This window comes from Rattus norvegicus, chromosome 9 (genome assembly GCF_021556685.1).
Source record: "Rattus norvegicus strain SHRSP/BbbUtx chromosome 9, alternate assembly SHRSP_T2T, whole genome shotgun sequence".
In the NCBI taxonomy this organism is placed as follows: Eukaryota; Metazoa; Chordata; class Mammalia; order Rodentia; family Muridae; genus Rattus; species Rattus norvegicus.
Genome location: NC_141542.1, coordinates 18751886 through 18779822, shown reverse-complemented (window position 1 = coordinate 18779822; position 27937 = coordinate 18751886). Strand labels below are relative to the sequence as shown.

At 41.7% G+C, this 27937-nt stretch overlaps 1 protein-coding gene across 3 annotated transcripts; it reads left to right on the top strand.

Moving 5' to 3' along the window:
- The first annotated feature begins 5707 nt into the window (after positions 1 to 5707).
- Positions 5708 to 26999, top strand: LOC134480521 (uncharacterized). Of its 3 annotated transcripts, XM_087568579.1 has the most exons (6): positions 5919 to 6083; positions 15225 to 15491; positions 19592 to 19751; positions 21068 to 21199; positions 21865 to 22048; positions 26197 to 26987. In XM_087568579.1, the coding sequence occupies exons 2-6, from the start codon at positions 15335 to 15337 to the stop codon at positions 26200 to 26202; spliced, it is 639 nt and encodes a 212-aa protein (XP_087424705.1). In that variant the 5' UTR covers positions 5919 to 6083; positions 15225 to 15334; the 3' UTR covers positions 26203 to 26987. The 3 variants fall into 3 exon arrangements, with proteins under 3 accessions (XP_087424706.1, XP_087424707.1, XP_087424705.1); XM_087568580.1 differs by lacking the exon at positions 15225 to 15491 and having other exon boundaries at positions 5708 to 6083; positions 26197 to 26993; XM_087568581.1 differs by lacking the exons at positions 15225 to 15491; positions 19592 to 19751 and having other exon boundaries at positions 5708 to 6083; positions 26197 to 26999.
- Positions 27000 to 27937: the final 938 nt, after the last annotated feature.

The window sequence follows — 27937 nt, the reverse complement described above, 5'->3', positions numbered from 1 at the left end:
ATACAGCAGCAGCAGACACATTATAGGCCAATCTACTTTGTAGTTGGACTCAAAGCTTGGCTCTCACACCCATTGGATGTTCAACTGTGGAGAAGTTATTTTACCTTTGTGTGACTCAATTCCCTTATCTGCACAGTGAGGATGATAACGAGTGTTAATTCACAGAGTTGTCTTGGGGACTGACGAGTTAATATATCTAGTATTTAAACATTAAACACCATCTGCTTTGCATAATTAATAAAAGTCTGTGGAAAGGGCAAAGTCATAAAGCCAGAAGAACATTTGATTTGGAAATGGGGCCATACAACTACATCTAATAACAAACTCAGAATCAGGGAATGGTGGAAGACTAAGGCCAGAGAATTGGGAAATCAAGGCTAGCCTGGGCTGCATAAGATCCTATCTCAAAATATCAAGAAAAGTCAGGTTCATAGTAATAATAAATCAAGAAATAGCCATTATAAAGAATTTACAAAAAGCAAAGCAGTGGAGCAGAGTGGACGCTGTGTGTCAAGTCCCTCTGCTGTCCATCGCTGGGACCAAGTATGCATCAGATCAGTGACGGGAATGGGGTGCTGAGAGCCTGGAGCAAAGGGATGCTGGCTGCATGGCCACATTTGAACAGCGCTAAAGCAGGACTAAATGCTAAGAAAAAAAGCCATATGCAAAACATGTAAATTTTAATATCCTCCAGGAAGGCAAAACCACAATAATTTTACTGTTTGTCAAGCTGCTTGTGTCACCAAACTTCTAATATTGGTAAGGACGTGAGAAACTCTTGTGATGCAAACCAGCTGCCAATAAGAAGAGCAACCACTGTCCTGACCAAGGTGACCTGGATGCTGTCAAATAGGCCGAGGCAGCCTGGACAGCCATGAGAGTATGTTTAACACACAGATATCTGTCATTTCAAAAGGGGGAAAATGAAGCCTGACTTTTCCCCCCACTTTATGCAAAACCAAGAATACTCCAGCATTGAGTCTTACAAATAAAAATATGCCAAGAAACTTCATAGAATATGCATTTCTCTTGTGTGTGCTCCTGAGTGTGTGTGTTTTGTTTGTGTTTTGTGTGTGTTTTGTGGGTGTGTATGTGTGAGTGTGTGTGTATGTGTGAGTGTGTGTGTGAATGTGTATTTTGTGTGCATGTGTGTATGTCTGTGTGTATGTGTGTGAATGTGTGTGTGTGTTTTGTGTGCATGTGTGTGTCTGTGTGTATGTGTGTGAGTGTGTGTGTGAGTGTGTGTGTTTTGTGTGCATGGTTGTGTGTGTGTGTGTGTGTGTGTGTCTGTGTCTTTGTGCACAAATGCTTCAATTATCTGCTATGGTGAATAATATCCCCAACTCAATTATGAAGGTTAGTATTAAGCTGTGAGTAGTATGTGGAGAGTGGTCACAAAGAATAATTAGGAGTCCTCTTCTGTTAAGTTGTCTGAGACTCCCAAATGCTGCATGCTGTGAGTGGGCCTCACATCTCAGCACACTAATTCTATTAAGTACAATTCCCGTGTGTTTTTCTTAAACAATTTTCTATGAAAACCTTTAATAATTTTTTCTCCCATTCATTTTTTGTGGAGGGGACAAGGGTCTTTGTTTTGTTTTTTTTCCTTTTTTCTTTTTTTTTTCTTGCTTATTTTAGGTCCACAGGATTTTCTGTAGCTTTTGAGGAAGTCCTAGACTTAGGACACTGGATCTGTATAGTTTAGGGAATTAACCAGTTCACTGAGCACATTTTTTGTTTGTTTGGTTTCTGTTTTTCTTTTGAGATCTCACTGTGGGTGCAGAGGAAGTCCTGAGGAACTGCAGCCCTAAGAGGATGTGTGTTGTAAAAATGATATGACCATGCCATGGACCCAAAGCCATTTATCCATGGGGAAAAGGCAAAGGCCCCCATACCCCTTGAGGCTCAGAGACATGACAAAGCCTTCTCAGGATGGTGTTGATAGTGTGTGCAGAAAAAGTCTACTCTACCTTTCCCCCTGGCCCCATCTGGATATTTACAGCCTGAAGACTGCCAGCTGCAGAGACTGCTCCTACTGAGATTAGCTAAATCTGCCCCTTGTCAGTTACATATGCATAGTCCTCCCCTCCTTGTTTATCTGCATGTAATGCCCACCTCCTTGCTGCCTGGAGCAACAGCCCTGCTTCCTGGCCAACTCTATATAATAAACATGCTGAGCTTCTGGGATGCTGCCTTTTCTCCAGCTCATGGACCCAGCCTTCCCCATGTAAGTGTGTCCAATGTCATTCTTCATTTCCTCCTCACCCCTGGTCAGGCCCAAGTCCCTGGTGCCAGGCAAAGGACTTGGCAATCTCAGTCTGCTCCACTTCGAAGGAAGTGCTTTCTACACTGAAATCTAAAGCACACAGTGGGTTCAGCTCCCTCTCAAGTGTCTTTGGTGAGGGTTGGGGTGGGTGTGAGACCATTTGCATTATGACTATTTCAGAAGAGTAAGGATTCACAGTTTGTTTTTGGTGAAGGTGAGCTCCCCAAGAGGCTATCATTGCCAACGTTTTTCCCAAGTCACCTTCTAGGAGGTCAACTGACTCCTGGGTGAGTCTTTGGTTACACTGCTTCAGTTTTCTGTGGCTACACTGTCCAAATGGCACCCAGTGGTCACACATGGCTATTTGAGATGAACTAAACTTAGAACTAAAATCTGCCTCTTTAGTCACAGCAGGCAAACCAGGAGGCAAACAGCCAGCCAGAATCCATAGCCAGAAACACAGCAGATATAGAATATTTCTATCATCTAGAAATTTCTCTTGGACAGAAGTGGTCTAGGTTCTTGGTGTCTGGTTTTTCCTTCAGGGAGAATTACTTGCCATACTAATATCCAACGGTTTATTTTTCAAGCAACTTTAACAAAATGCGACTTACTCATCCCCAAATTAATCCAGTTTAAGTCTACAGTGCAATGGTTCCCCATAAATCTACCCGAGTTCCCCATAAATCTACCGGAGTTCGTTGCTAGACCACGGAACAAAAGAACGAGAGTGTATGCAGTTATGTAAAATGGTATGCAACAGTATTGTCCACTGCATAATTATACTGCACTACTTTTGAATTCTTCAAAATTCAGGCCTTTTATTGATAGTTGTACAAAAATACATTATCCTAGAGTTGAGAAAATATACAGTATTTCATCTGGGCTTTTTTTTTTCATTGAGACTTTAATATTTTTGCATCTTTTCCTAGTATCGTTAGATTCTTTATAAGAGTTTTATTTTTTGGAGTTTTTTTTTTCTTTTTGTTTTTTGTTTTTTTTGTTTTTTGCCAATCTGGTCAGTATTTGATGCCATTTCAATGTTCTCAGGATTTTGATGAAAATAATACTACAATGATAAAGTGATACTCATTTTCTTGAGCCATTTACATATGTATATACACACATACATGGGAAGTTATATATACATATTTCTATGCTATACTGTGTAGAATAAAATTCTATTATACCTCAACATATACATTTTGCTCAATATGATATCTGTGAATGTTATCAGTCATGGGGAAATATTAAGAGCCTGAATAAACATGGACAATATTTGCAGAATGCACATAAAATTGAAGATGGTATATAAGCAAAAATGTGAAGTATATCACTTACACTTTCATATCGAATGCACTTTAAAATTTTTAATAGATTAAAAAATTTAAATCATGTTTACCCAGTTTCTTGTTTTTTTTTTTCGAAATGTGTCTCCTGGATGATTTGAATTATATATGCTGCTTAAGATCCTTTTAACAACAGTGACCTAATGCCTTAAATGTGTTTCTGATATTTCCATTCACTTGATCACTGTTCAATAATTGTACCATGTTGATAACTGTACTTTCTTTTTTATCACTTTAAGAATGTAACTTTCATGTGTGAGTATACACTTTTGATCCTAACACTTTGAAGGCATAAGCAGGTGGATCTGTTTTGTGAGGTCGACCTGGTCTATATAGAAAAACCCTATCTTAAAAAAAATCAATCAATAAATAAGCAAATAAATAAAAAGAATTTAAAACATTTCTAAATAATATGAACACAACCACATCTTTAATAACAATTGATTTTTATTGCTGATAATTCATATAATCAATTTACAAAATGTTACATAGTGTCATATGGGAACTCAATTTCATCGTAAAATAAACCTGCTTTTCTCTTTTCATTGGTTGCTCTTAGTTTCCATATTCATACACATATATAATTTATTCTGATTATTCTCTCCCCCACATCGTCCCATTCCCTCCCCTGTGACTTAAACATATACAGTCTTCTAAATTTAGGTTTCCGATGTCTGATTTCTCTTTTATTTATTATACATTCCTTTACTTTTCCATCTATAGTTTATGATATCTTAATAAGAAACCCATTCTGTCATTAGCACACTCTGTGCTTGATAGGAGACATTCACATTCTTCAGTAGCTTGTCATCAGTGCAGGAAATGACATCAAGCTCTCTCGCTCTCTCTCTCTCTCTCTCTCTCTCTCTCTCTCTCTATCTGTCTCTGTCTCTGTCTCCCTCTCTGTCTCTCTGTCTCTCTGTCTCTTCTGTCTCTCTGTCTCTCTCTCCATCCCCTCCCCAATTGTTCTGTTTTCTAGTACAAGGACTCACACTTTAGTCTAGCCTTGAACTCAAGGCAATCCACCTACCTCAGCCTTGTGAGTGTTGGGATTGCAGGTATACACCATCTTGCCCAGTGAATTTTGTGACTCTCGTACATCCCTTTACTATTTCTGAGTTATTTTTAATATTGCTGTGACCCTTTTCTAGCTTCTAGATGTAGATACATTAACTGATTAGAAGGTTTTATTTTTAAAGATTTATTTATTTATGTACATGAGCACTCTGCGAGTGTGCCTGAATGTCAGAAGAGAGCTTCAGACAGAAGAGGGCATTGGATCCCACTACAGATAGTTGTGGATCACCATGTGGTTGCTGGGAATTGAACTTGGGAGCAATGGAGAAGCAGCGCTCTTAACCACCAAGCCATCTCTCCAACCTGATAAAAAAGATTTTAAATTTCATTCTTTTCGTGTTTTTTTGCAATCTTTCTTCTTGAGAACACTGTAATGGAATGTCCAAATGGTGATTAGTGGCGGTTGGTAGAAGGAGCCATATGTGTGATGCTGCCATATGTGTGAGGGGCTGGCAACAAGGTGCAGACCCAAGACCATGGCCCTGAGCACTGAGGCTCGCCTGCTGGATGTGGGCTCTCAGCCCCATCAAGATGTCTTCAGGAGAGGACAGCAGGTGGTGGCTTGTGCCCTGCTGAGCCGGCCTAGGAGAGTGGCAACCACAATCGCCATGCCCAAGCCTCCAGCCTGGGGCACCAGGAAGCTCTGGCTGTGATGGCCTCAGGTTGGTCATGGTGGGCCTGGAGGCCCGAAGAAGCCGCCCGGGCCTCCGCGGGCCCTGAGAGGGGACTGACGGGCCTGAGCGGAGCCCGGAGCTCCACACCACACGCCTCCCCTTGTCCTGCCTCCCCGTGTTGTCTGCGCCACGGAGTGGGCACACGTGTCCTTCCCACCCCGCAGCTCGACCGCGCCCGAGCCCGGCCTCAGGGCACGCGGAGCTCGTGGGTGAGCGCGGGGCCTGAGCGGGCGGGGCGCTCGCGTTATATTTCGCGCCCGCAGAAGCGCGTGTGCCTGGGCGAGTTTTCCTTCTGCGGGTGCCGGCAGCCAGGGCGCCGCCGCCCAAGCTGACTCCTCTCTCTCTCCCTCTCCGACCCCGGCAGGGCCCAGAGGTGATTCTGCCTGCACGATGTCCTCCTTCCTGGAGACGAGCTCTTCGCAGTCGCCACATCGCGAACAAAAAGAGAAAAGAAAAAAATGAAAAGAAAAATCAGAAGAAGCTGACAGAGAAGGGGGCGGTAACGGCGTTGGGGGTCACCTCGGCCACGGGAGGGCGCGCTAAGACAGCGGCGGGGTTTCCAATGGAGACTGCAGCCTTGCAGTTTCCAGGGATGAAGCCCAGGCCAGCCCTGCCAGGGGACCTGTGCGTGGACCCCTAGTCCGACCTCCGGTCTGCTCCCCAGGGACAGCAAGGAGCAAGCAGGGCGGGCTGCACCGCCAGAGCAGCATCATCAAGGTAGGTAGGAGACCCGCGTCCCTCCTAAGGCTCCTTCTGGGCCCCCCCCTCCCCCGCCCTGGGAAAGCAGTGGCAGAAGGAGGCAATGCAAAGTGAGCCCATTGGGTAGGGGAAGGGAGGGTTCAGGGATGTATGGAGAGCTGAAGCAGGGATTGGAAAGCCTATGGCATTGGGAAAGAATGGAGAGGTGGTCTGGAGTGTGCATGAGAGCTGTGCTCTGACATCCCCAGAGCAACTTGGGGCTGTCACCTCTCTCCAGATTGACTTAGAATTAAATGACCTGTACCTGCCAGGGCAGGACAGGCTTTTCAGAGGCAGCTTAGCCTGGTGGCACACTCCCTGTAATGTTTCCATTGTATGTTAAAGGACAGGGATCATAGGAAAATATTTCCTTAAAACCTCAGGCAATGAATGATTATTTAATAGATTTCTTCTGATCTACTTTGTAATTGGTTGCCCCTTGCAAGAGATTGTATTTGGAAGATGTAAAATACCCTCCTTCAATTAAAAGGGAACATAAACAGACATTTCCTCTTTTTTAGACTCCAAAGCTCTGAGAGATTACAGTTCTGCATAATTTAATTCTTTCCTACCTGCTATGAGCAGGCCTCCAGATCAGCAAGTTCCTTTGGAATGGTTTTGCTTGTTTTTGTTTATTTTCCATGGTGCTGATTAGAAAGCCATGAATTTTAAATTTCAAGAGGTGACACCCAGAGTTTATGGTGGTTTCCTTCACACACTGCAGTGTAGTTGCAGCATAAAAACATACTTCTTGTGACAAGAAGTGGAAAAGAAAGTTGATGAGCTAAGAAAAGTAGAGCCTTGAGCCAGATCAACCATTTGGCTTCCTCAAATATGGAGCAAGCATGGAATGTGGCTTTTTCAGAATCGAGGGGGTTTTTAGGATTGGGCAGTGAATGCTGTCTGGGGCTAACCCGTCCCTTTTGTGGCTGACAACCCTTAGGAGAAGGTCAGAATGTGCCAACAGCACAGAGTGGGCACTGGTGGTGTTTGAACACAGAAGTGCTCAGGAACTGTGAAAGTTTCTCTGTTATCATCCTGGAGCCATCTAGTGAAATAGACCACTGTGATGCTGTGTAAGAGGCCATTGTGAGGGCTGGAGAGATGGCTCAGTGGGTAAGAGCACCAAGTGTTCTTCCAGAGGTCCTGAGTTCAAATGCCAGCAACCACATGGTGGCTCACAACCATCTGTAAGGAGTACTGATGCCCTCTTCTGGTGTGTCTGAAGACAGCTGCATTGTCTCACATATAAATAAATAAATCTTACAAAAGATTGTCATCTACTGCAGTTTCTATGTGGACAGGGCACAGTTGAAGGGCTTAAAAATCAAGTACATTGCCTGTCTTTAGAGATCAAGTGTATCACCTAACATTCAAACCAAGAAATGTAGTGTCTTTTTTGCTGCTTCTGTACCTTTAAGTGATGTAACTTTTCTCCTATTACATCGTTTGTTTCCATGATAGTTGTTTTCAAGTATATATGATTATCGCTCCTATTTGCAGAGCTATTCAATATTTTCATTGATTAAATATTTGTGGTGAATTTACATTGTGATATCAGTAAAATGCTATGTGAAAATTTTAGAGAATATACCGGTTTGGGTAATTTTAATAATCTTTGCCCTCAAGTGGTGGCCTGTTTTCACATTGAAAAGACTGGAATTCATTACCATCCATAGCAGGATTGATAGGGAAGCACAATGGACAGCGACAGTGTTGTTCCCTTTGACAGTTGTGGGAGCCAAGAAAGAAGTGTGACTTGCTTTTTGTGATGTACAAAATCAAGACTCAGTATCATTACTATAGAAGCCCATGGAAAAAATGATGAAGTTTTCAGAAATCACCAGTTAAAGAAATGGTGGTTTTGTTTATATTGAATTCTGAGTTTCAAAGTTATGTTTCATTTTTCTTTATTCCTTAATGAGGCTTTTTATTAATTTTTTTATTCACCATTACACCCTTAGATGCACAGGGCTAGGATTGTAGTAGGTGCTCAATAAATCTCTGACCATCTGGGAGGAGGAATGATAAGAAAGTATGTATTTTCTGTAAGTTCTGCTAGTTTTGGGAACAGGTGGTTTTAGGTTGACCAGTTACAGCTTGGTATCTTGTCCCACATAAGACAACTTGACAGAACCCCCTTTCTGGCCATTATGTTCAACTTATTTTTGTCTTAATCATTCTTGAAAATCATGGAAGTAGTGTGGAAAATTGATTGTACCTGCAGTATAGCAAAAAAGGCCAGTCTAGATAGGTAAGCAGTTATGTTTCTCCATGAGCTGATGTCTTAAAACATCTATATTTTAGGAATTTAGTGTTGTGTTTTCTAAACGTACATCGTACAGCATACAGATAACATCGTAATAGAATTAAGGAATCTTTTGATTTAGCACCAAATTCCATAAAGCGATGACTACTGCACAGCTCTCTTGGCTATATGAATAGCCGAAATTATATTTCATTCTTTTAAAGAAATAATGAAAGTACTTAAGGTTAAGCAAAGCCCATTGGAATAGTTTACTGTGGTGTTTCTCTTTGGTTTCTTGTGCTCTTTTAGAAGACGACTTTAAGAAGTCAGGGCGGTCAGGTGGTCAGTGTGGTCAGGCAGTCATGAGCAGATGGTTAAGCGATGTGCTAGGGCCCCATAGGCCAGTGAGCCCAGCCGAAGAGCAGAGGCTAGCCAGTGAGCCTGACTGAAGAGCAGAGGCTAGCCAGTGAGCCTGACTGAAGAGCAGAGGCTAGACAGTGAGCCTGACTGTAGAGCAGAGGCTAGCCAGTGAGCCAGGCTGAAGAGCACAGGCTAGCCAGTGAGCCTGACTGAAGAGCACAGGCTACTCAGTGAGCCTCGCTGAAGGCTGAAGAGCAGTGATTTTAACCTTTATTTCTAAGTTCTTCCGTTTTCCTAAAATTTCTACAAAAGTTTGCCTCCATAAAGTTTGCCTATAAGGTTCTCCTTGCTCTCTTCTTCTTATCTCCTTTCCTCTTGCTCTTATGACACAATAATTTCCTTACTCTCAATGCCTTACTCTCAACGCTATGCCTTTACTTCTAAGTTCTTCTTGAGTTCTGTTCTCTTCAGTTCAGTTCTGTCTAAAAAGCTTTCTCTCTCTTTCTCCTCAGCATTTGTATATCTTTCTGAACACAGCATCACATGGTGAAAAGTTCACCACAAGTTTGCACAGGAATTCAAATCATAAGTTGGATAATCAGTTTAAGACAGAGAATGTTTACATGCATATCCATGAAGAGTAATCATCAGGATAAACTGTCACCATCTGTCACTAGCTCTGCACATTCATGGAGAGTTAAAAGCTGTAATTTTTATGAGAAAAGAATAAGTGAAATTACCTACAGGCAAATCCAGTCAATTATTTATGTTCAGTCCTTGCACCTATAGTAAATCATTAGTTCTCTTTTTATGAACTTTGGTTAATTGGTTTATACCCTCTTAGGATGGGCTCTAATTTGTAGATGCCTGCTTGGTATTGCAGAAGCAATTCACTCATGACACTTTAAGAAGAAGAGTTCTCAATGCAATTTTGATTACCAGAGAAAACTTAATAGCATTCTCATTATAAAGGAGCTTAAAATTACTAATCTCATTTTAGGAATACTTATAGAATTATAGGAATTATAGGAATTAAGACATCATCTATTTGTCTGTACATCATCATGCCAAGACAATACATCTTCGTTGCTCTGTGGTGATTTGCTCAAAAGAGTAGGGTAAAGAGCATGACAAATACAGAGGCAGATACTTGCAGCCAACCATTTAGCTGAGATCAGGGTCCCCAATGGGGGAGTAAGAGAAAGGATTGAGGGAGCTGAAGGGGTTTACAGCCCCATAAGAAAAACAGTAAGAAACACCCATAGCTCCCAGGGCTGAAACCACCATCCAAAGAGTACACATGGAAAAACCCATGGCTACAGTTGCATATGTAGAAGAGGATGGCCTTCTTGGGCACAAATGGGAGGAGAAGCCCTTGGTCTTGTCAAGGCTTGATGCCCCAGTGTAGGGGAAACCAGAACAGGGAGGCAGGTAGGCCTGGGTAGTGGGGTGGGTGTGGTAACACCCTCATAGTAGAAGGACGAGGTGGTTTTATAAGGGGTTTTGTAGATGGGAAAACAGGAAAACGGTTAACATTTGAAATGTAACAAAAGCCCTCTCTGGGGATGGACAGCTGCTAAGGTGCTCTGAGCCCCTACTTCCCTGCTGCCTCCCTTTGTGGTGCATGGTGTCAGCCTGGGACTCTCCATGGGCTGCTGCTGGCACTGGTCCTGGCGTTCAGGGCCAAAAGCATGATGAGCAAGGAGCACATGGTTTGTCCCGATTCAGAGCTGGGCGAATGGCCACCAAAGGACAAGCACAGCTTCCTGTACGATCATGAGGTCTTCCTGGGCAAGGAGGACTCCAAGACCTTTGATAGCTAATCCTGAACGAGAGCAGGAGAGGCTGGGGAAAATTGTTGATCCAATTGACAGTGATGGAGGCGGCCCTGTTACTACTGAGGACCTGAAAGTTTGGATCAAACATGTACAGAAAAGATACATCTACCATAATGTGGCTAAACTCTGGAAGGATTATGACAGGGACATAAACGAAAAGATCTCCTGGGAAGAATACAAGCAGGCCACCTATGGCTACTACCTGGTTAACCTTGCTGATTTCCAAGATGGCTCTGATCATCACAACTTTAAAAAGTTGCCTCCATGAGATGAGAGGAGGTTTAAGGCCTTGACGGTGACCTGACAGCTACTCAGGACGGGTTCATTGCTTTCCTACACTAAGAGCATTTAGAACATATGAAGGAGATTGTAGTTCTGGAAACCCTGAAGGATATCGACAAGAACGGGGATGGGTTTGTGGACCAGGATGAGTACATTGTGGACATCTTTTCCTCACGAGGACAATTGCCCTGAGACAGACTGGATTTTGTCTGGGGAGCAGTTCAGTGATTTCCCAGATCTGAACAAGGATGGGAAGTTGGACTAGGATGTGATTCTCCACTGGATCCTCCCTCAGGACTATGACCATGTGAAGGCTGAGGCCTGGCATCTTGTGTATGAGTAAGACAAAAACAAGGATGAGTGCTAACCAAGGAGGAGATTCTAGACAACTGGACCATGTTTGTGGGAAGCCAAGCCACCAATTACGCGAAAGATCTTACCAAAATCGTGATGAATTTTGAAAGACACTCATATTCATGTGGCCAACGGTCACAGGCTTCCTGCGGATGTTCTGGGTTATTGCTATATTTGTCAAGTATATAGCAGTTGTGTCCCTAAACAATGAGAAATCTTTCTAAAGCTCAAAAAAATCATACATTGCACCAAACAATAATAGTAGGAGATTTAAACACCCCACTTTCATCAATGGACAGATCAGGGAAACAGAAATTAAGCATAGACATAGAAAGACTAACAGAAGTTATGAACCAAATGGATTTAACATATATTTATAGATCATTACACCCTAAAACAAAAGGATATACCTTCTTCTCAGCATCTCATGGTACCTTCTCCAAAATTGACCATATAATCGGTCACAAAACAAGCCTCAACAAGTATAGGAAGATAGAAATAATCCCATGCATCCTTTAAAAAAACCACGGACTAAGGCTGCTGATCAATAACAACAAATAAGACAGAAAGCCCACATATATATGGAAGTTGAAGTCAATGAAAACTTGGTCTTTGGAGACATAAGAAAGAAATTAAAGATTTCTTCAAATTTAATGAAAATGAAGATACAACATACCCAAACTTATGGGACACAATAAAAGCAGCGCTAAGAGGAAAACTCATAGCTCTGAGTGCCTGCAAAAAGAAACAAGAGAGAGCATATGTCAGCAGCTTGACAGCACACCTCAAAGCTCTAGAAAAAAATTAAATAAACCCTAGAGGAGTAGAAGGCAGGAAATAATCAAACTCAGGGCTGAAATCAAACAAGAAGATACAAAACCAAGTATCAAAAGAATCAGTAACCCTGGAGTTGGTTCTTTGAGAAAATCAACAAGATAAATAAACACTTAGCCATACTAACCAGAGGTCACAGAGAGTGTATCCAAATTAATAAAATCAGAAATAAAAGGGAGACATAACAATAAAATCTGAAGAAATTAAGAAGATCATCAGATCCTACTACAAAAACATATTCAACAAAACTGTAAAATGTGAAGGAAATGGACAATTTTCTATACAGATACCAGGTACCACAGTTAAATCAGGAACAAATAAACCATCTAAACAACCCCATAACTCATAAAGAAATAGAAACTGTTATTAAACATCTCCCATCCAAAAAGAGCCCAGAACCAGATGGATTTAGTGCAGAATTCTATCAGACCTTCATAGACGACTTCATACCAATACTGCCCAAACTATTCCGCAAAATAGAAACAGACAGAGCACTACCAAATTCCTTCTACGAATCCACAATTACTCTTATACCTAAACCACACAAAGATACAACAAAGATAGAGTAATTCAGACCTATTTGCTTTATGAATATTGATGCAAAAATGCTCAATAAAATTCTTGCAAACTGAGTCCAAGAACACATCCAAACAATCATCCATCATGATCAAGTAGGCCTCATGGCAAGGATGCAGGGATGGTTTAATATACGGAAGTCCATCAACGAAATTCATCATATAAACAAAGTCAAAACCACATGATCATTTCATTAGATGCTGAGAAATCATTTGACAAAATTCAATACCCTTTCACTAATAAAGTCCTGTTAAGATCAGGAATTCAAGGCCCATATCTAAATATAGGAAAATGCAAAATATATCCAACCAGGAGCTAATATCAAACTAAACTGAGAAAATTGAAGGAATCCAACTAAAATCAGAGACTAGACAAGGCTGCCCACTCTTTCCCTACTTTTTCAATATGGTACTTAAAGTCCTAGCCATAGCAATCAAACAATGAAAGTAGGTCAAAGGGATAAAAATTAGAAGGGATGAAGTCAAAACACTAATATTTGAAGATGATATGATAGTATACTTAAGCAACACCAAAATTCCACCAGAGAACTACTTAACCTGATCAACAACTTCAGCAAACTGTCCAAGCATAAAACTAACTCAAACAATTCAGTAGCCTTCCTCTACTCAAAGGGTAAAAAGGCTGAGAAAGAAATTAAGGAAATGACACCCTTCACAATACTCCCAAATACTATAATATAACATGCTGTTACTTGAACCAAGCCATTAAAAATCTGTACGACAAGAACTTCAAATCTCTGAAGAAACTGAAGAAGATCTCAGAAGATGGAAAGATCTCTCATGCTCATAGATTGGCAGGATGAATATGGTACAAAAAAAATGGCCTTTTTGCCAAAAGCAATCTACAGATTCAATGACATCACCATCAATATTCCTACTCAATTCTTTATAAAGGTAGAAAGTGCAATTTGCCGTCATTCGGTATACCATAAAACCCAGGATAGCAAAAACTATACTCAACAATAAAAGAACTTCTGGGGGAATCACCATCTCTGACCTCAAGCAGTATTACAGAGCAATAGTTTGTATGGTATTGGCATACAGACAGGCAGATCAGTGGAACATAATTGAAGACACAGAAATGAACCCACACACCTATGGTCATTTGATCTTTGACAAAGGAGTTAAAACATCCAATGGTAGAAACATAGCATTTTTAACAAATGGTGCTGGATCAACTGGAGGTCAGCATGTAGAAGAATGCAAGTTGACCCATTCTTATTGCCCTGGACAAAGCTTAAGTCCAAGGGGATCAAGGGCCTCCACATCAAACCAGATACACTAAAATTAATAGAAAAAAAAAGTAGGAAAGAGTCTCGAAGACATGAGCACTAAGGAAAATTTCTTGAACAAAATACCAATGGCTTATGCTTTAAGATCAAAAATCGACAAATGGGGGGACCGCATAAAACTGAAAAGCTTCTGTAAGGCAAAGGAGAGTGTCATTAGGACAAAAAGGCAACCAACAGATTGGGAAAGAATCCTTACCAATCCTGCATCTGATGGATGTTAATATCCAAAGTGTACACAAAACACAAGAAGTTAGAGTACAGAAAGCCAAACATCCCTGTTAATAAATGGGGTTCAGAGGTAAAGAAAACATTCTCAGCTGAGGAATATCGAACAGCTGAAAAGCACCTAAAGAAATGCTCAACATCCTTAGTCATCAGGGAAATGCAAATCAAAACAACCCTAAGAATCCACCTCACACCAGTCAGGATGTCTAAGATCAAAAACTCAGGTGACAACAAATGCTGGTGAGGATGTGGAGAAAGAGGAACACTCGTCCATTGTTGCTGGGATGGCAAACTGTACAAGCACTCTGGAAATCAGTCTGAAGGTTCCTCAGAAAATTGGACATTGCACTACCTGAGCACACAGCTATACCTGTCCTGGGCATATACCCAAAAGATACTCCCTCATACAACAACACACATGCTGCACTAAGTTCATAGCAGCCTTATTCATAATAGCCAGAAGCTGGAATGAACCCAGATGCCCTTCAACAGAGGAATGGATTCGAAAAATGTGGTACATCTACACAATGGAGTACCACTCAGCTATCAAAAACAATGCTACGTTCAATTCATAGGAAAATGGAAAGAACTAGAAAATATCATCCACAGTGAGGTAATCCAATCACAGAAAAACACACTTGGTATGCTGTTGGGAGCGATGGCCTTGAAGCCCTCCATTATTGATGTTATTATTATGGTTAGAAGTAAGTATGATGGGGTTCATGGAAAATCCCCAGCCAGCTGCAGAAGACTAATACAAATATGGTGGTCAAGATGAATAATCATATGATAACGTGTGACGTTAAGATACCCAATGTCATGACCTGTAACCTTTCTGAAAAACCAACATCCTGCTGACTAATAGATATGAGAAACCTGTGACCTTTCTGACAACCTGTCAACATCAGCCAATTCCCTGACCACATGAATATTGTGTCCTTGGCGTGGGTAAATGTTTCTTATTTCTCTCCTCTCTCTGTTACCCTTTTTATGGTACAAATTCAGCCTTGGGGAAAAATAAAATTGTCGCCTTGATCAGACTCTTGTCTTGGCGTCCTTCTTCACATCTCTTCTCCCTCATTCTCTTCCAGATACTCAGCACCCCTCATTGACAATATGCACTCATTGATAAGTGGATATTGACCAAAACCTCGAATTACCCAAATGCAATCTACAGATCTCAGGAAACTCAAGAAGAAGGATGACCAAAGTGCAGATGCCCCATTCGTTCTTAAAATGGGGAACAAAAATATCCATAGGAAGGGATATGGAGGCCAAATCTAAAGCAGAGACTGAAGGAACAGCCATTCAGAGTCTGCCACACATGTGGCCCATATATATACAACCACCAAAACTAGGTAAGATTGATGAAGCTAAAAAGTGCTTACTGAAAGGGACCGGATATACATCTCCCCTAAGAGACACATCCAGGGCATGTCAAATAAAGAGGTCAGAGCTAGCAGTAAACTACTGAACTGAGAACAGGACGCCCTTTATGGGAATTAGAGGAAGGATTCCAAGAGCTGAAGGGCTTGCAACCCCATATGAACAGCAATGCCAACCAAATAAACCACTAGCAAAAGACTATACATGGACTGACCCAGGGGTCCAACTGCATATGTAGGAGAGACTAGCCTTGTTGGGGCACCTGTGGAAGTGGAAGCCCTTGTTCTTCCAAGGTTGGACCCTCAGTGCAGTGGAATATCCAGGAAGGGGTTTCTAAGTGGCGTGGATTGGGGGACCATACATATGGGAGAGGGCACAGCAGGGGGCTTATGGACCAAAAGCTGGAAAAGGGAATAAGGTTTGAATAAAAAGTATATATCTATTAAAAAAACTAAAATTTTAAAAAATGATAATAACACTAAGAAATAATCAAAAAAAAGAAAATGTGAATAAGAAAGAAATTTTAGGATTTGGAAAAAGATGAATGCCAGGTATTAAAAAACTGTATGACAATGTAAACACTTTAATATACTTGAGAAATTTTTTACATGTTAATGAACTGCATCTTTTTTTTAAAATAGTGAATGGAAATCCAGTCACTTCCTGGGTGTGAGTCTAGGGATCCAGATGTAGTGGAATTCATTATTTGTTGAGTCCTGAACCTTTGAGCCTGCTTCTAACTCAGCTTATGGCAAGGAAACTAGGCCAGGGTGATATCTAAGCCATTGACCAAACTATCTGGACTAACAATCAGAGGTGAAATTCCACCTTGTAAATGGGACGAGAGGAATAAAAGATACCTTTAAGGATTTAAAAAAAATGAAATGTACCCCAAAAAAATCAAATAAAAGGGTTTAAAATAAAAATAACTTAGGAAATACAAAATACTGGGGTGCCATTCCACAATCATGATGTGTTTCTTCAGTGATAGCTTACAGGTTAATTTACTTCTCTATAACTGTTTTCTTATTTGAAAGTAAGTAATGGCATCATCTGTGGAGTGATGGTGAGAACAAAAGCTTTGCCTAACTTGAATAATCGATCCCTCCTGAGCATGTGCTTAACATTCTAAGCACAGGGAAATTTCCTGAGGGGATTAAAGAACAAAATCCAAACATAAAACAGGAACAACAACGATTTAAAAACATTCTGCACTCTGGGTATGAAGGCATGTTACAACTTTAATCAGCTTTGTAGGTATTTCTAATAAACACACAAGAAACAAAAATCCTATCACAGTCCTAGCAGTTGCATCCAACAAAGAGAGAGCTGTGAGGTAGTGCATGCTGCTTCTTTCCCCAGATACCCCTGGGCCTCAGGCCTGCACCCAGTGAGCTGGACCAAGAGCAGCCAGGTTGAAATTCCTGCTGCCATGGCAGGATTCTGCAGGAACATTTCCCTTTGACAACAAGGAACCTGTGTGGAGGAGACCTCTTGGTGAGTCCTCAAGGACTCTACTGTCCTATTCTACAGGGAGAAGCCCTGCCAGGTCTTTGGCAAGGCCAGCCAGTTGTATGGGGAAGTCTCTGGTCCTGTGGCAGAGGGCGAGGAATGGCAGAAAGAATGGCAGCTCCACTGAGAGCAAAGGCTACCCCTTCTAGGCCTATGACCTCCTAATTAATTTATCTTTTCACCCAATGCCCTATTTACATTTTCTTACTATCATACAACTGTGATCTTGATGAGCAGCTGGGCTCTTGTTTTCTTAATCAGTTCTTTGTTGTCACAGACGTTTTTAACTTACTCCAGCCCCTGAGAATTATTCATACCTTCTGTATGCAGTAGGACCCTTGGTGGGACTGTCATCTCAAAAATAGAATATTCGGTAATCCAAAAGATTGGACTCCAGTTTACCTCAGGCCAGGAAAGAAGTCAGCCACCATTAGTAAAAGAGCAAGGGAAAAATTACATAGGAAAAACAAGTGGCTTGATCAGTAGAAAAGATCCTCAATTTCTAAGGCCCGCGTATCTGCACCCCTCTCTTCTGAGCTTTGTATAGTGATGTTGTATAACTCCAGATGGTAGTAAAAGGCAGAGTTCTTCCCAGAAAGGTCAGACATGATTTTCACTCTTACATCTCTGAGGTGGGGTGGCATTATAGCACACATTCATGTTGAATTATTATAACACCTATGATAAGAAGCCAGAATCTATATATCACAATGCCAAATAGACTCCCTCCTGAACGTATGGACCCATTAAAATTGAGGTTCAACCTGAACTCAGGCCATTCCACTCCCTTCCCATCCTCCTGATTCTTATGTTTGCTACAAGTAAAAGATCATGGTGCAGTCCCCAATATTCTCATACCTAGACTTGTCTATTCACGAAGAATGATATTGGAGAAGTGATGGCTATATAGTTACAATGTAGTAACACAAGGTCCAAGTGGACATTTGCTCACTGATGTCCAATTTAATTGTCTTGTTATATTTGAGAAAGGGAGGATGTCCTACATAATATATAAAACGGACAGAAATTTATTATTTTATATATGCCCTGTAGTTGATCACTATGTTCCCAAGTAAAAGGAGTTTTTATTGCAAAAAAATAGGATTATAGACCATTGATTTTGTGAAATACATGGATATGTAAATGGAAACAATGTCGGCTTTCAAGGACTGCACAGTAAGCAAATATTTCCAGGTTTTATACACTCAGAGGTATAGAAGAAATATATTGGCCTCCAGAAAAAGGGAAAAGCTCAGGAATCGAAATGTGTGTCACATGCATTGTCTCGAGAAGTAGATTTTACTTTTAAGAAAAATCTCCCTCCTCCTTGGTCCCTAGAGTTTTGGGTGCTAAAGAAAATCTGTTCTCCAATTCAGGGTTGTAAGCAACCCTCCCCAGCAAAAGCATTGTTGACTTCTAATGAAGCAGAGAGACATATCTAGCTTTGAAATAGAGGTTGCCAAATGGTATTCCCAGTGACACATGAGAGACTGGAGGAAAGGGTCCCCACAGAAATTCATCAGTGTGGGGAGAGCTTGTTAGTAGGTAGGCCATAGAATTTTCCAGTGACATCACCAGTAAGACGTTCACTGAACACTCTATTGTATCTAAGAGATCCCTAGAATCTTCTGTGATGTCACCAGTGTTGTGGTGACACCAACTGCCTTTGGGATATTACTTCAGTTCCCTTTGGGTTCACAAGCAGGCATGTTTCGCCAGCTGCTCAGGCTATTTCGGAAGGAAAGTGTTGATCAAGGAGAGACCGCACCAGGTCAGAGGGAAGCTCAACCCCTCTCTAGTGAAACAGGAAGGAGGAAACTATTCTGGGGAAGGCTTGGTGAGTCGTGGGCTGAGTTGGGGAACATCCTCAAGGAGGTAGGTTTGAGATGTGCCTTCTAAGACTAGGCCTTACAAGCAGGAGCCTTGGGATTTTTCAAAGGCAAACCAAGAGGCAGGAGTTCCTGATCTTTAATTTGAGAGAAAGCCATAAAGTTGTAAGACTTCAGTGTCTTTTCTTGAAGCTTTTTAACTGTGAGTGTCAACTAATGGCAGGAGGAGGCACTGTGAGATTAACAATGTGACCATCCATGTTTGGGAGTTGAAGCACTTCATCCTCTAGATTACTGTAGGTTACATAAGTCTCTGATGGCGAGAACAAAGAAGGATGCACCCCTAGTCATGAATTGAGTTCTCAGACATTTTGGGCTGGACCACACTTGGTTAGAGCTTGATGGTGCTAAGCATTATGAAATCATTATGAACTCCAGGATTATCTGCACCACATCTGATATAACAATGTCGCAGATGTTTATGTCTCAGTCAGATTATAACTTTCAGTGCCGGTGATTGTGTAATAGTGAGTGTGGCACGTGTATGGCATTAGAGGTTGGGAAGAGGGACATAGCTTAAGAATCAACATTTAAGAAAGCTTTTCTGTTCTTTCAGGGATTCACCCAGTCCCTACCATTTCCCCTTCCTCAACCTCCTTTTCGGATTCAGAATGATCTATTCTGTCCATTGGTTCAAATATGCAAATTAAGTTGGGTTTATCTATCTACAGGTTTTGGTAGGAAGGCGTCATCCCAAAGTGTCATCAGTCAGCAAGAGGAGCGTCTAAAGGAACTGGAGGAACTCAAATTTGAAATCCAGAAGTGTCAATTCGAGAGGGATGAACTTTATCAATTCCTGGACCTTTATATCTATGATGAGTGGGACCACAGGTAGTCATTATGCCCAGTAACCTGTTCACTGTCTTGTGCTCTCTCTCTGCTACCTCAAGATTTACTCATAGCACGAGAAAGTTTCACCTCTCATCCTGGATTTTAAGGAGCTTTGGCAGGCATTTGCTTGTGAGATAAGCTAGGTGCTGTGTGTTTAGGGTCAACCTCTTTTGTACTTGACCCCGAGCCTCTTGGATTAGCGTTGGTTCTCTCAACAGCTAGAAGGACCTGGTCACACTTGCTGCAAGTGTGTGTGAATGAAATGCCTGCACGTCATCACTCTTTCCTCTGAATTTGTTCATTATACACTGATTCTATGGCACCTCCATGGATGTAGTTGGCATTCTAAATGTGTTTGGATATGGGTTGCTATGTATGTATGTGGAAGTATATGTGGTGTTTACTCAGGATCAGGACGTCTGGGACCTTTGATGGGGTCTGAGGATTTGTTTGATCAACACTCTGCAGGTCATGATAGTGATGAGTACGTGGAGGCCCACACTGATCAAAAGAGCACTTTGACCTTCTGTATACCTTGGTGGCACACAGGACTCTCCCGAGGGGAGGAGGTGCTATAAATCCTCTTCCCTGTCAAACTTAGTTATGCCCTCTGGGAATTCATGTAATAATAGAAACCAAGGATTGAGTATACCTGCTTTCAAAACAAGAGAAATGTCATCACAGCTTTCTCTTGGGCCCAAAGCTGTGGCACGGACTGGAGGAATCTTCTTCCTGAACTAGTCAATTCCATCATGCTAACCTTGCCAGCTCTTGAAGGTCAGGTCCCTCCAACTGGTACTGTGACTCTGTTTTCCTGTGCCCAGGATAATAAACTTAACCAGTACAAATACTTTGAAGGAGCAAGTATGTGGTACATACTGAGTTTAAATAATAGAACAGTCTGATTTTAACTAATTTGTTTCACCTGCTTTGATCTTTAGTTTTTTATTTTTTTAACTATCCAGGGATTGTTTATTGTGACCTAGAAATGGTCACTGTGGTCTTGACTGTTGTTATTCCCAAACAGGCAGCTCTCAGGCTCTGCCCCCTCCTATATAGTGAGTCTTTGCAGAACCATATCTCTCAGGATTCCAAGGAGTCCTTATTTCAAAACAAATGTTTGCTTATTTACATAGAAATATTTTCTGTGGATTGAGTCTCACTGTTGGGTTTTGGTCTGGTTTTTGACTTTGCCATTTTCTTCCCTTCCACCATTCCTTGAATTTGAAATTTTTTATTATATATTTTTATTTACATTTCACCTAATTCTGAAATCGTGAGTTCAAAACATTATTTGTTCCTTTGGCCTAACCCAGGCTGCATGTCGAATTGCCAGTCCTTCAATCTGAACATGAGATGAGAATGATGGCTATGCAAATGATGACCAACTCAATAAGTGATGCCATGGAGAGGTACAAGGAGCTCATACAAGTGAACAGTTCCTACCGGTGAGTCGCTGACAGAGATGAGAATCCAGCACTAGGCAGGGAATGCTTCTGTCCTGTATGACTTTAACAAAAGTCAGGGCTCTGGTTCTGTAGTGTCTGACTCTTAACAAGAAGGCTGCCTCCTGGCAAGGGTCTTAGATTTGTAGCTCTTGGACTCAGTTGTACATGTGAAGGGTGTAGAAGACCCTCCAATTGTTATTTTCCCCGTTAAAGATCCTCTAGATAGAAATGGTTTGCACCTTGATGGGAATATCAATCAACTCTGAATCTCTAGGACTCTGACAGGAGATTTAAAGATCTGTGATCCATGAGAAACACATGGCAAGATTGTATAGCTATTGGGTCTTCAACTAGCCCTCAGAGGGGCTTTCCCCACAACGTGAAGATGGCTTCACCATACCATGGACATACGAGCTCCCTTATGGACCATCTCTTCTTCCTTGATTTATATAAACCGTCTTAATGTCAGGATTTTCAGAAGTACTTTGATTCTTGTGGAATGTGCCCTCTGGATTTGACCTCCTCTAATTGGTGCTAACTTGTATAGTGTGGCTCTATTCTGGGGATTTCTGAGGATGAGGACCCTTGAAGGGATGATTGGACTTGCAGGAGTGACATGCAAATAGAAGCTGGCTGGGATTTACCATTTTTTGTTTGTGGTTCAGCATCAGGCAATCCCAGCTCCTGCGTGAACAAGCTCAATTGAAGAACAATATACAGATTTTGCTGAATGAGAAGAGAGAACTGCTGGTGGAGCAGACTGAACTGCCAGCATCCTCTGTGGAGGCAAAGAGGCTCTGTGAAGAGGCCGGAATGAACATCTGTGACCCAAGTGCCAAGCAACAGCAGGTAGGGTTAGGCCTCATGGTCAGGTTGTCCTCATGTCTTAACATAAACATAGACAAACCAATGTAACTGTCTATTGATGGATCCATGTCCTGACCTAGGTCTCATCCAAGTGTTCATTCATGTGATGGTTTACAAGGCCCTCTGTTGAGATAGCCCCTTTTCAAGAAACTGCATGTTTGGAAAGCAAATGCTCCTGCTCTTTGAGAATCTGCACTTCATTAAGAGAGATAGGTTGATCACACAGCACAGCACTACATGCCATTATGTATGGAGGGTGCTATGTGGGAGCCCCTCTTTAGACTAGAACAGGGCTCTGAGGGATGAAGCAAAAGCCTGGAGCTCATTTTTTTTACAGGGTTCGTGTGAGACTCAGGAAGTAAGTAGTTTTCAAGGAGGAGAGCCTGGTGGAAATGCCAAAGAAATGGTTCTCATTTTCATTTGTGGTGGCTTTTGTTCTTCCTCCCCTCATGTCCCTGTATATGAAGATGGTGACTTCATGCTTCATAGATCTTGGGTAACTACAGAGCCTGTGTATCAGCATGTCAGTCCTGTCTTATTTGAGTGCTCCTGCAGAGTTCATAACTGGGCCTTACAGTCTGAAGCTGGTTAGAAGAGCAAGGATGTGGAAAAGGTTTCTCAAAGGCTGAGGGTTGCCATGAGAGATTTGAGACATCAAGAACAAAGTTATCAGTATATACCCCCAATTCTCAAGAAAGGTGCATTGCTGTGCTGACCTGCATCTTAGGGAGCATGCGGGGAGGCCAGTTCATGACATGCAGTTTTGTCCAGTCATTATCTAACTTAGTCCTTTAAGCCTAGGTCTCTCAACAAACATGAAGCTTCCTTTTTTTGTGCTGGCCAGCAGTCTTTGCATCATTCGTCCAGTTCCAAGTGGAGCCCCCTCTCTTATTTGTCTCAACACATTCTTAAACCATTCAGCTATTTTAAAAATAAGGATTAGATTTCTTCACTTTACCTGAACAGAGTTATCGCCCGGGAAGATTCTGGATTGTCTTATTGGCTTCACCATGATCTTGCATGGAATCCTAGAGTGCATCCCTCTGCTGACATTTCTTTGCTGACTATATCATGGGCACTGCATTCTCACAGGATAGATTCCCTCTCAATATTGTACACAGTGCTGCATTCCAGAAAATTCACTGTATGTTATTTATTTAGCCTTTTTCTGACTGACATTGAGGTTGTTTTAATATCACATGAACTCTAATGTGATGAAAAGTTCCTGGGAACTGACCATTAGTTACTGTCTTCTCTGATGCTTCCAAAGTCTTCTATGAAGGAAACAGGGTAGTTTTAGTGAGGGGCCTATGATGAGTCAGCATAGCGCTTGATGGAGTCTTTTCCTAGAAATCTCTCTCTTGGGGATTTGATGTTGTGTTGTTTAGGCTATCTGTGCAGAACATGTAACTTACTTGTCGGACCAGCAAGTATCTGCATAGAAAGGTTTCCTGAAGTGGAAATGAGTACAGGCCAGGGCAGCACAGCCTGCTTGAGTCTAAGAGACTTGTACACAGCATTGTTCCCAGTAATTCCTCACTCAACAGGAAATGTGCTGCACAAGATCAAAGTTTTCATTTGTGCGTGCAAGTGAGTATCTGTGTATGTCTGTGTGTGTGTGTGTTTGTGTGTGTGTGTGTGTGTGTGGTGTGTGTGTGGGTATATGTGTGTGTGTGTGTGTGTGTGTATGTTTTCAGTAGTGAACATGTGTTTCCCTCTATTTCCAAGTTTCATGAGAGAAAAGTACTCTAAGCGTTCACTTTACATCCATGAAACATGAAATAGAGCTGCCCAGTCATTTGGCATCTCCATCTAGCTCTGTACAGCAAAAGGACACTTAAATTACTAATTTATTCTGTTTCCAAAAATTTCAGAACAGAATTATCTTGTGAAGTCTGGGGGAGGAGTGGAAATATGTTCAAGTGAGTCGTTTTTCACAGGGGTAACAAATGGTACAGGCCTAGAGCTTGCAGGTCCCTTTTTGTTATGGTGTAGAAGCAGGACAATAAAATCCTTTAGAAATGCAACCCCCAAAAAGAGGACACAAAAACACCTGTAAAGTTAGATTTTCAAGTGATTAGGGGCAAAACTACTGATCTGCATTGAAATCCTTTGGAGCACATCAAAGGAATGGAGTACAGGGCGGTAAGTGCAAGGCTTCTGTATAAAATCCATGAGTTTATGCGGCTTCTCTGTTCTTTGTGAATTGTGAAAGCCCACTGGAAGGTTATGTCACTCACTGTGTCTTCTCCAAGGTTGCTTTCCTCATTGCCTGCTACCATTACTTTCGAGCTACCTTGGCAACTACAACTTCCCCTGGGAGTTTGGCTTGGATTTTATTCATTGAGAATTTGAGTTGCTTGGAATTGTATCGTCATCCAGAAAAAGTCGCATAGCTATGCTGTGGTGCAAGAACAGGGCAGTTTCAGGAATCCCTTTAGGTGCACAGATAATCCAAAGCGCTCCTCTATGTTATCTGTGTAGCATTCTGCAAGTGTCGATCAACATCATTTTCTCTCAGTTAATTTCAGCCTCAATGGGTTAGGAGAAATGATGAGCTTCAAATGGGTCTGACAGTGTAAGAACAGGTAGCCCTATGAGAAGCCATGTTCAGAAAGTGGAACAGAAGTTTTAGTTAACCCAGTGATTCCACAACAAGGAGTAGGTATTGCCATTGCAACTAGGGAGCATCAGTGTTGTAGTGGTCCCAGAGTAACCTTGAAGGAGAATCTATCCAGACGTCCATCAGCCAAGGAGTGAAAGTGTACCATACGATGGAGCCCTTCCATAGATTCTGATTCAGTGTGAGATAATCCATGCAAGCTTTTACTTACTTATTCAAATTATCTCTGGAACAATCACATTACGGGGAGAAAATTTGTTGATTTGGATCCTGGTTATGGAGATTTCCTATGATTCTAGCTTTGGGCATGAAGTCACTCAGGCTATGGTAAAGACAGCTCCGATTAGAAGAAGTTGCACACTTTGGGGAAAGTCTGAAAGAGTGAACAAGAACAAGAGTCTAGTCCACCACCAACATATGATCCTTTGCTGAGCAACAAGACAGCTCTACACAACCTTTGGGACTTGCTAAGCCAGATTGTTAATGGGGAAAGAACCCTGAGTCTATGACGGTTTATGGGAGGACAGCACATCACTGACTGAGCTGTCTATGGGCTCTGGCCACTATGTACATATTACACTCAACATTTGTTTTTATACCTCCAGTGAATCCTGGGGAATCTTTACATTAAGCATTAATGTTCAGGTAGGAACATAGGCTGGAAGAAGCCATTTGAATATCCTTCCCTATATAAATACCCTTTTTGGGTGGATGACCACCCCACCTGGATTTCAGCCTCAGGCAGCTAAGGAGCTACTCAGAGTATTGTTCTGGTACAGTTCATGTGAATTTTGCCCATGAAACAATATATATGATCCTCTGTATTTCTTGCTATGTTCTACTCCTTTCTTCCTATGATCTCTCAGGAAAGATCTGAGGACATTTTCTCTTCTGTCCTCTCACAAATTGCCTTACACTAGCCATAGACTTACAGGGGTGCTATTCTGTTTCTACATCAAAAGCACCTTTAATGTCCGTGTGTACGCTGGGAAGATTTGCATGGAGCACATTCTCAGTGATTACAGGATCTATGCAATTCCCATGGATCTGATGTGAGATGGCTTCTCTGTGTATTTGCAGATACAGTGGTTACAAATGGAAACTAGACGGGTTCCTTCAGTGCTAACATAATCAGAAATTTCACCTCAATTCTGGGCATGTTCTCCAGAAGGAATCCACATGGTATTCTAGGTTGCTCATACCACTCTTGAACTCAGATTCAGACCCAGCTACAATGTTATTATTCAATGTCATATACCTGGACCAGTGGGGAAATATGCTCATTTTTCTCTTAATCCCAGCACAGTGCATAGTCCACAGTTCAAATTCTAGCAGTGTTAAAAGCTGAGATATAAATCCAAGCGTAGGTACTCTATGTCACTTGGGGATGCAGGGACTGACCTCAGCTGACAGGTCATGCTGGATTGTCCAACTGAATAGAGCTGATGTAAGAGGGAGAGCTGAATTGACAACCACTCAATAATTCTTTATTCCCTTGCTCTGCTAGGTCTGAAATTCTCCAGCAGAAACTCGAACATAACACAGTCCAGGACAAGATCTCCCTTGGAGAGAAGTGCTACAGGAGGAGAACTAAGTGTGCACAGCAAATACACCACTATTGCGTCTCATCTGTAGTGTCCATAGCAATTGTGGACTGCATTTTCCTCCTTTAGTTTAACTTCTTTGGATTGAATAGGCCGTACTTTCACCTCAGCATCTCCAAAAAGTGTGCACTTTTTGAGGGACGCAGAGAAGTGCTGATGCACATCAATCAAGAGCTGCTGGTCATCCAGAAAGACTGTGCACGTGTAAATTTGTACTTGTCCTGATGGGTCACCCAGAAGAGTTTCGTGGAGATCAATTCACAATATTGGAAAGACTTTGTGACAAAGTCTGTAATATCATTTATTCTCAGCATTGGTAGGCTTTTTCCTTAATACCCCCACTCCAACAAAACAGACCTACTTCCCCTCCTCTCGAAAAGATTGTTACCATCACTAACTGCTTGTCTACTATGTCTCCAAGGAAAGCCACAGGCTATAAGTCTATTCTGCAAAAGGAGCAGCAAAAGAATGCTTAGCGCAATTCTTCTATTTAAAGTTTGGTTAATTTTTAATTGTTTTGGTTATTTGGTTTTCCTTCTGTTCATTTGAAGATTTGTTATTTATGTGTTGTTGTTGTTTTGTTCATTTGCTTTTCTATTTTGATAAGGATATACACTGTATATATTGACTACCTGCATCTGGTTACTATCAAGTAAATTGGTTGTATTCTGGTCAATAAAGGAGTAATCTCAAACTCTTCACTCTTAAGAACCTTCTTTATTGATCATTAGTGTCAACATCTGAAGTCCCACAGCTATCAGGGAGGGATGGATCTCGAATTCTCATGGGGACTGGGCATCAAATCACTTCCCAGTCAGACTGAGCTTCACAGGCATTTATACAGTGACTGTGCACTGTGTTTCCAACTCTGAATTTCACCTTCATCATGCATACATTACCCACTGTGTATGCTTGCTGTCAAATATATAGTTACCTCTAAATTATACTCTGTCGATGACAGTTTTGACCAAATTAATAGGATAAACATTAATTTTTCTGTAACACCTCCCAGGACATATAAACATGGTATAAGGGAGTTTAAAGCCATCGGGAATCCTGAACCCAAATCCCGGGGCAGAAAATGCTGAACACCCAGGAATGCAGATAATCCTGAGACCACAGGAAAGAAAGCCACTTCTGACCAGCTCTGCTCACATCTCTGGTCCAATATTAATCTGCATGGTGCCTCTGGAAACAAGGAATAGAAGAGCAGTCAGTGGCAGGAACTTACTTGGTCCAGCCTGGACCCAGAACCTACCTGGCCCCTGAGCATATTTGAAGAAAACCATAGGCATACAATTCTCTGTTTCCTGACTGTGGCTTATTTTGATTCAAAGCTCAAAATACCATTTTGTTGTTGTTGATTTTTAGTTGGATATTTTTCATTTCGAATTCAAATGTTATTCCTTCCTTGTTTTCCAGAAATAAGTCTGAATACCATCGCCCTCCACCTCTGCTATAAAAGTATTCCCTTCACCAGCCATCCACTTTCCCAGCCTAGGCAGGACCAAGGGCTGTTCATTCCATTTGTGCCCAAGAAGACCATCCTCTGATACACATGCAGATGAGGCCATGGCACAGTCCCTGTATAGTGATTGGGTAGTGGTTTAGTCTCTGGGATCTCTGCTTGGCAGGCATGGTTGT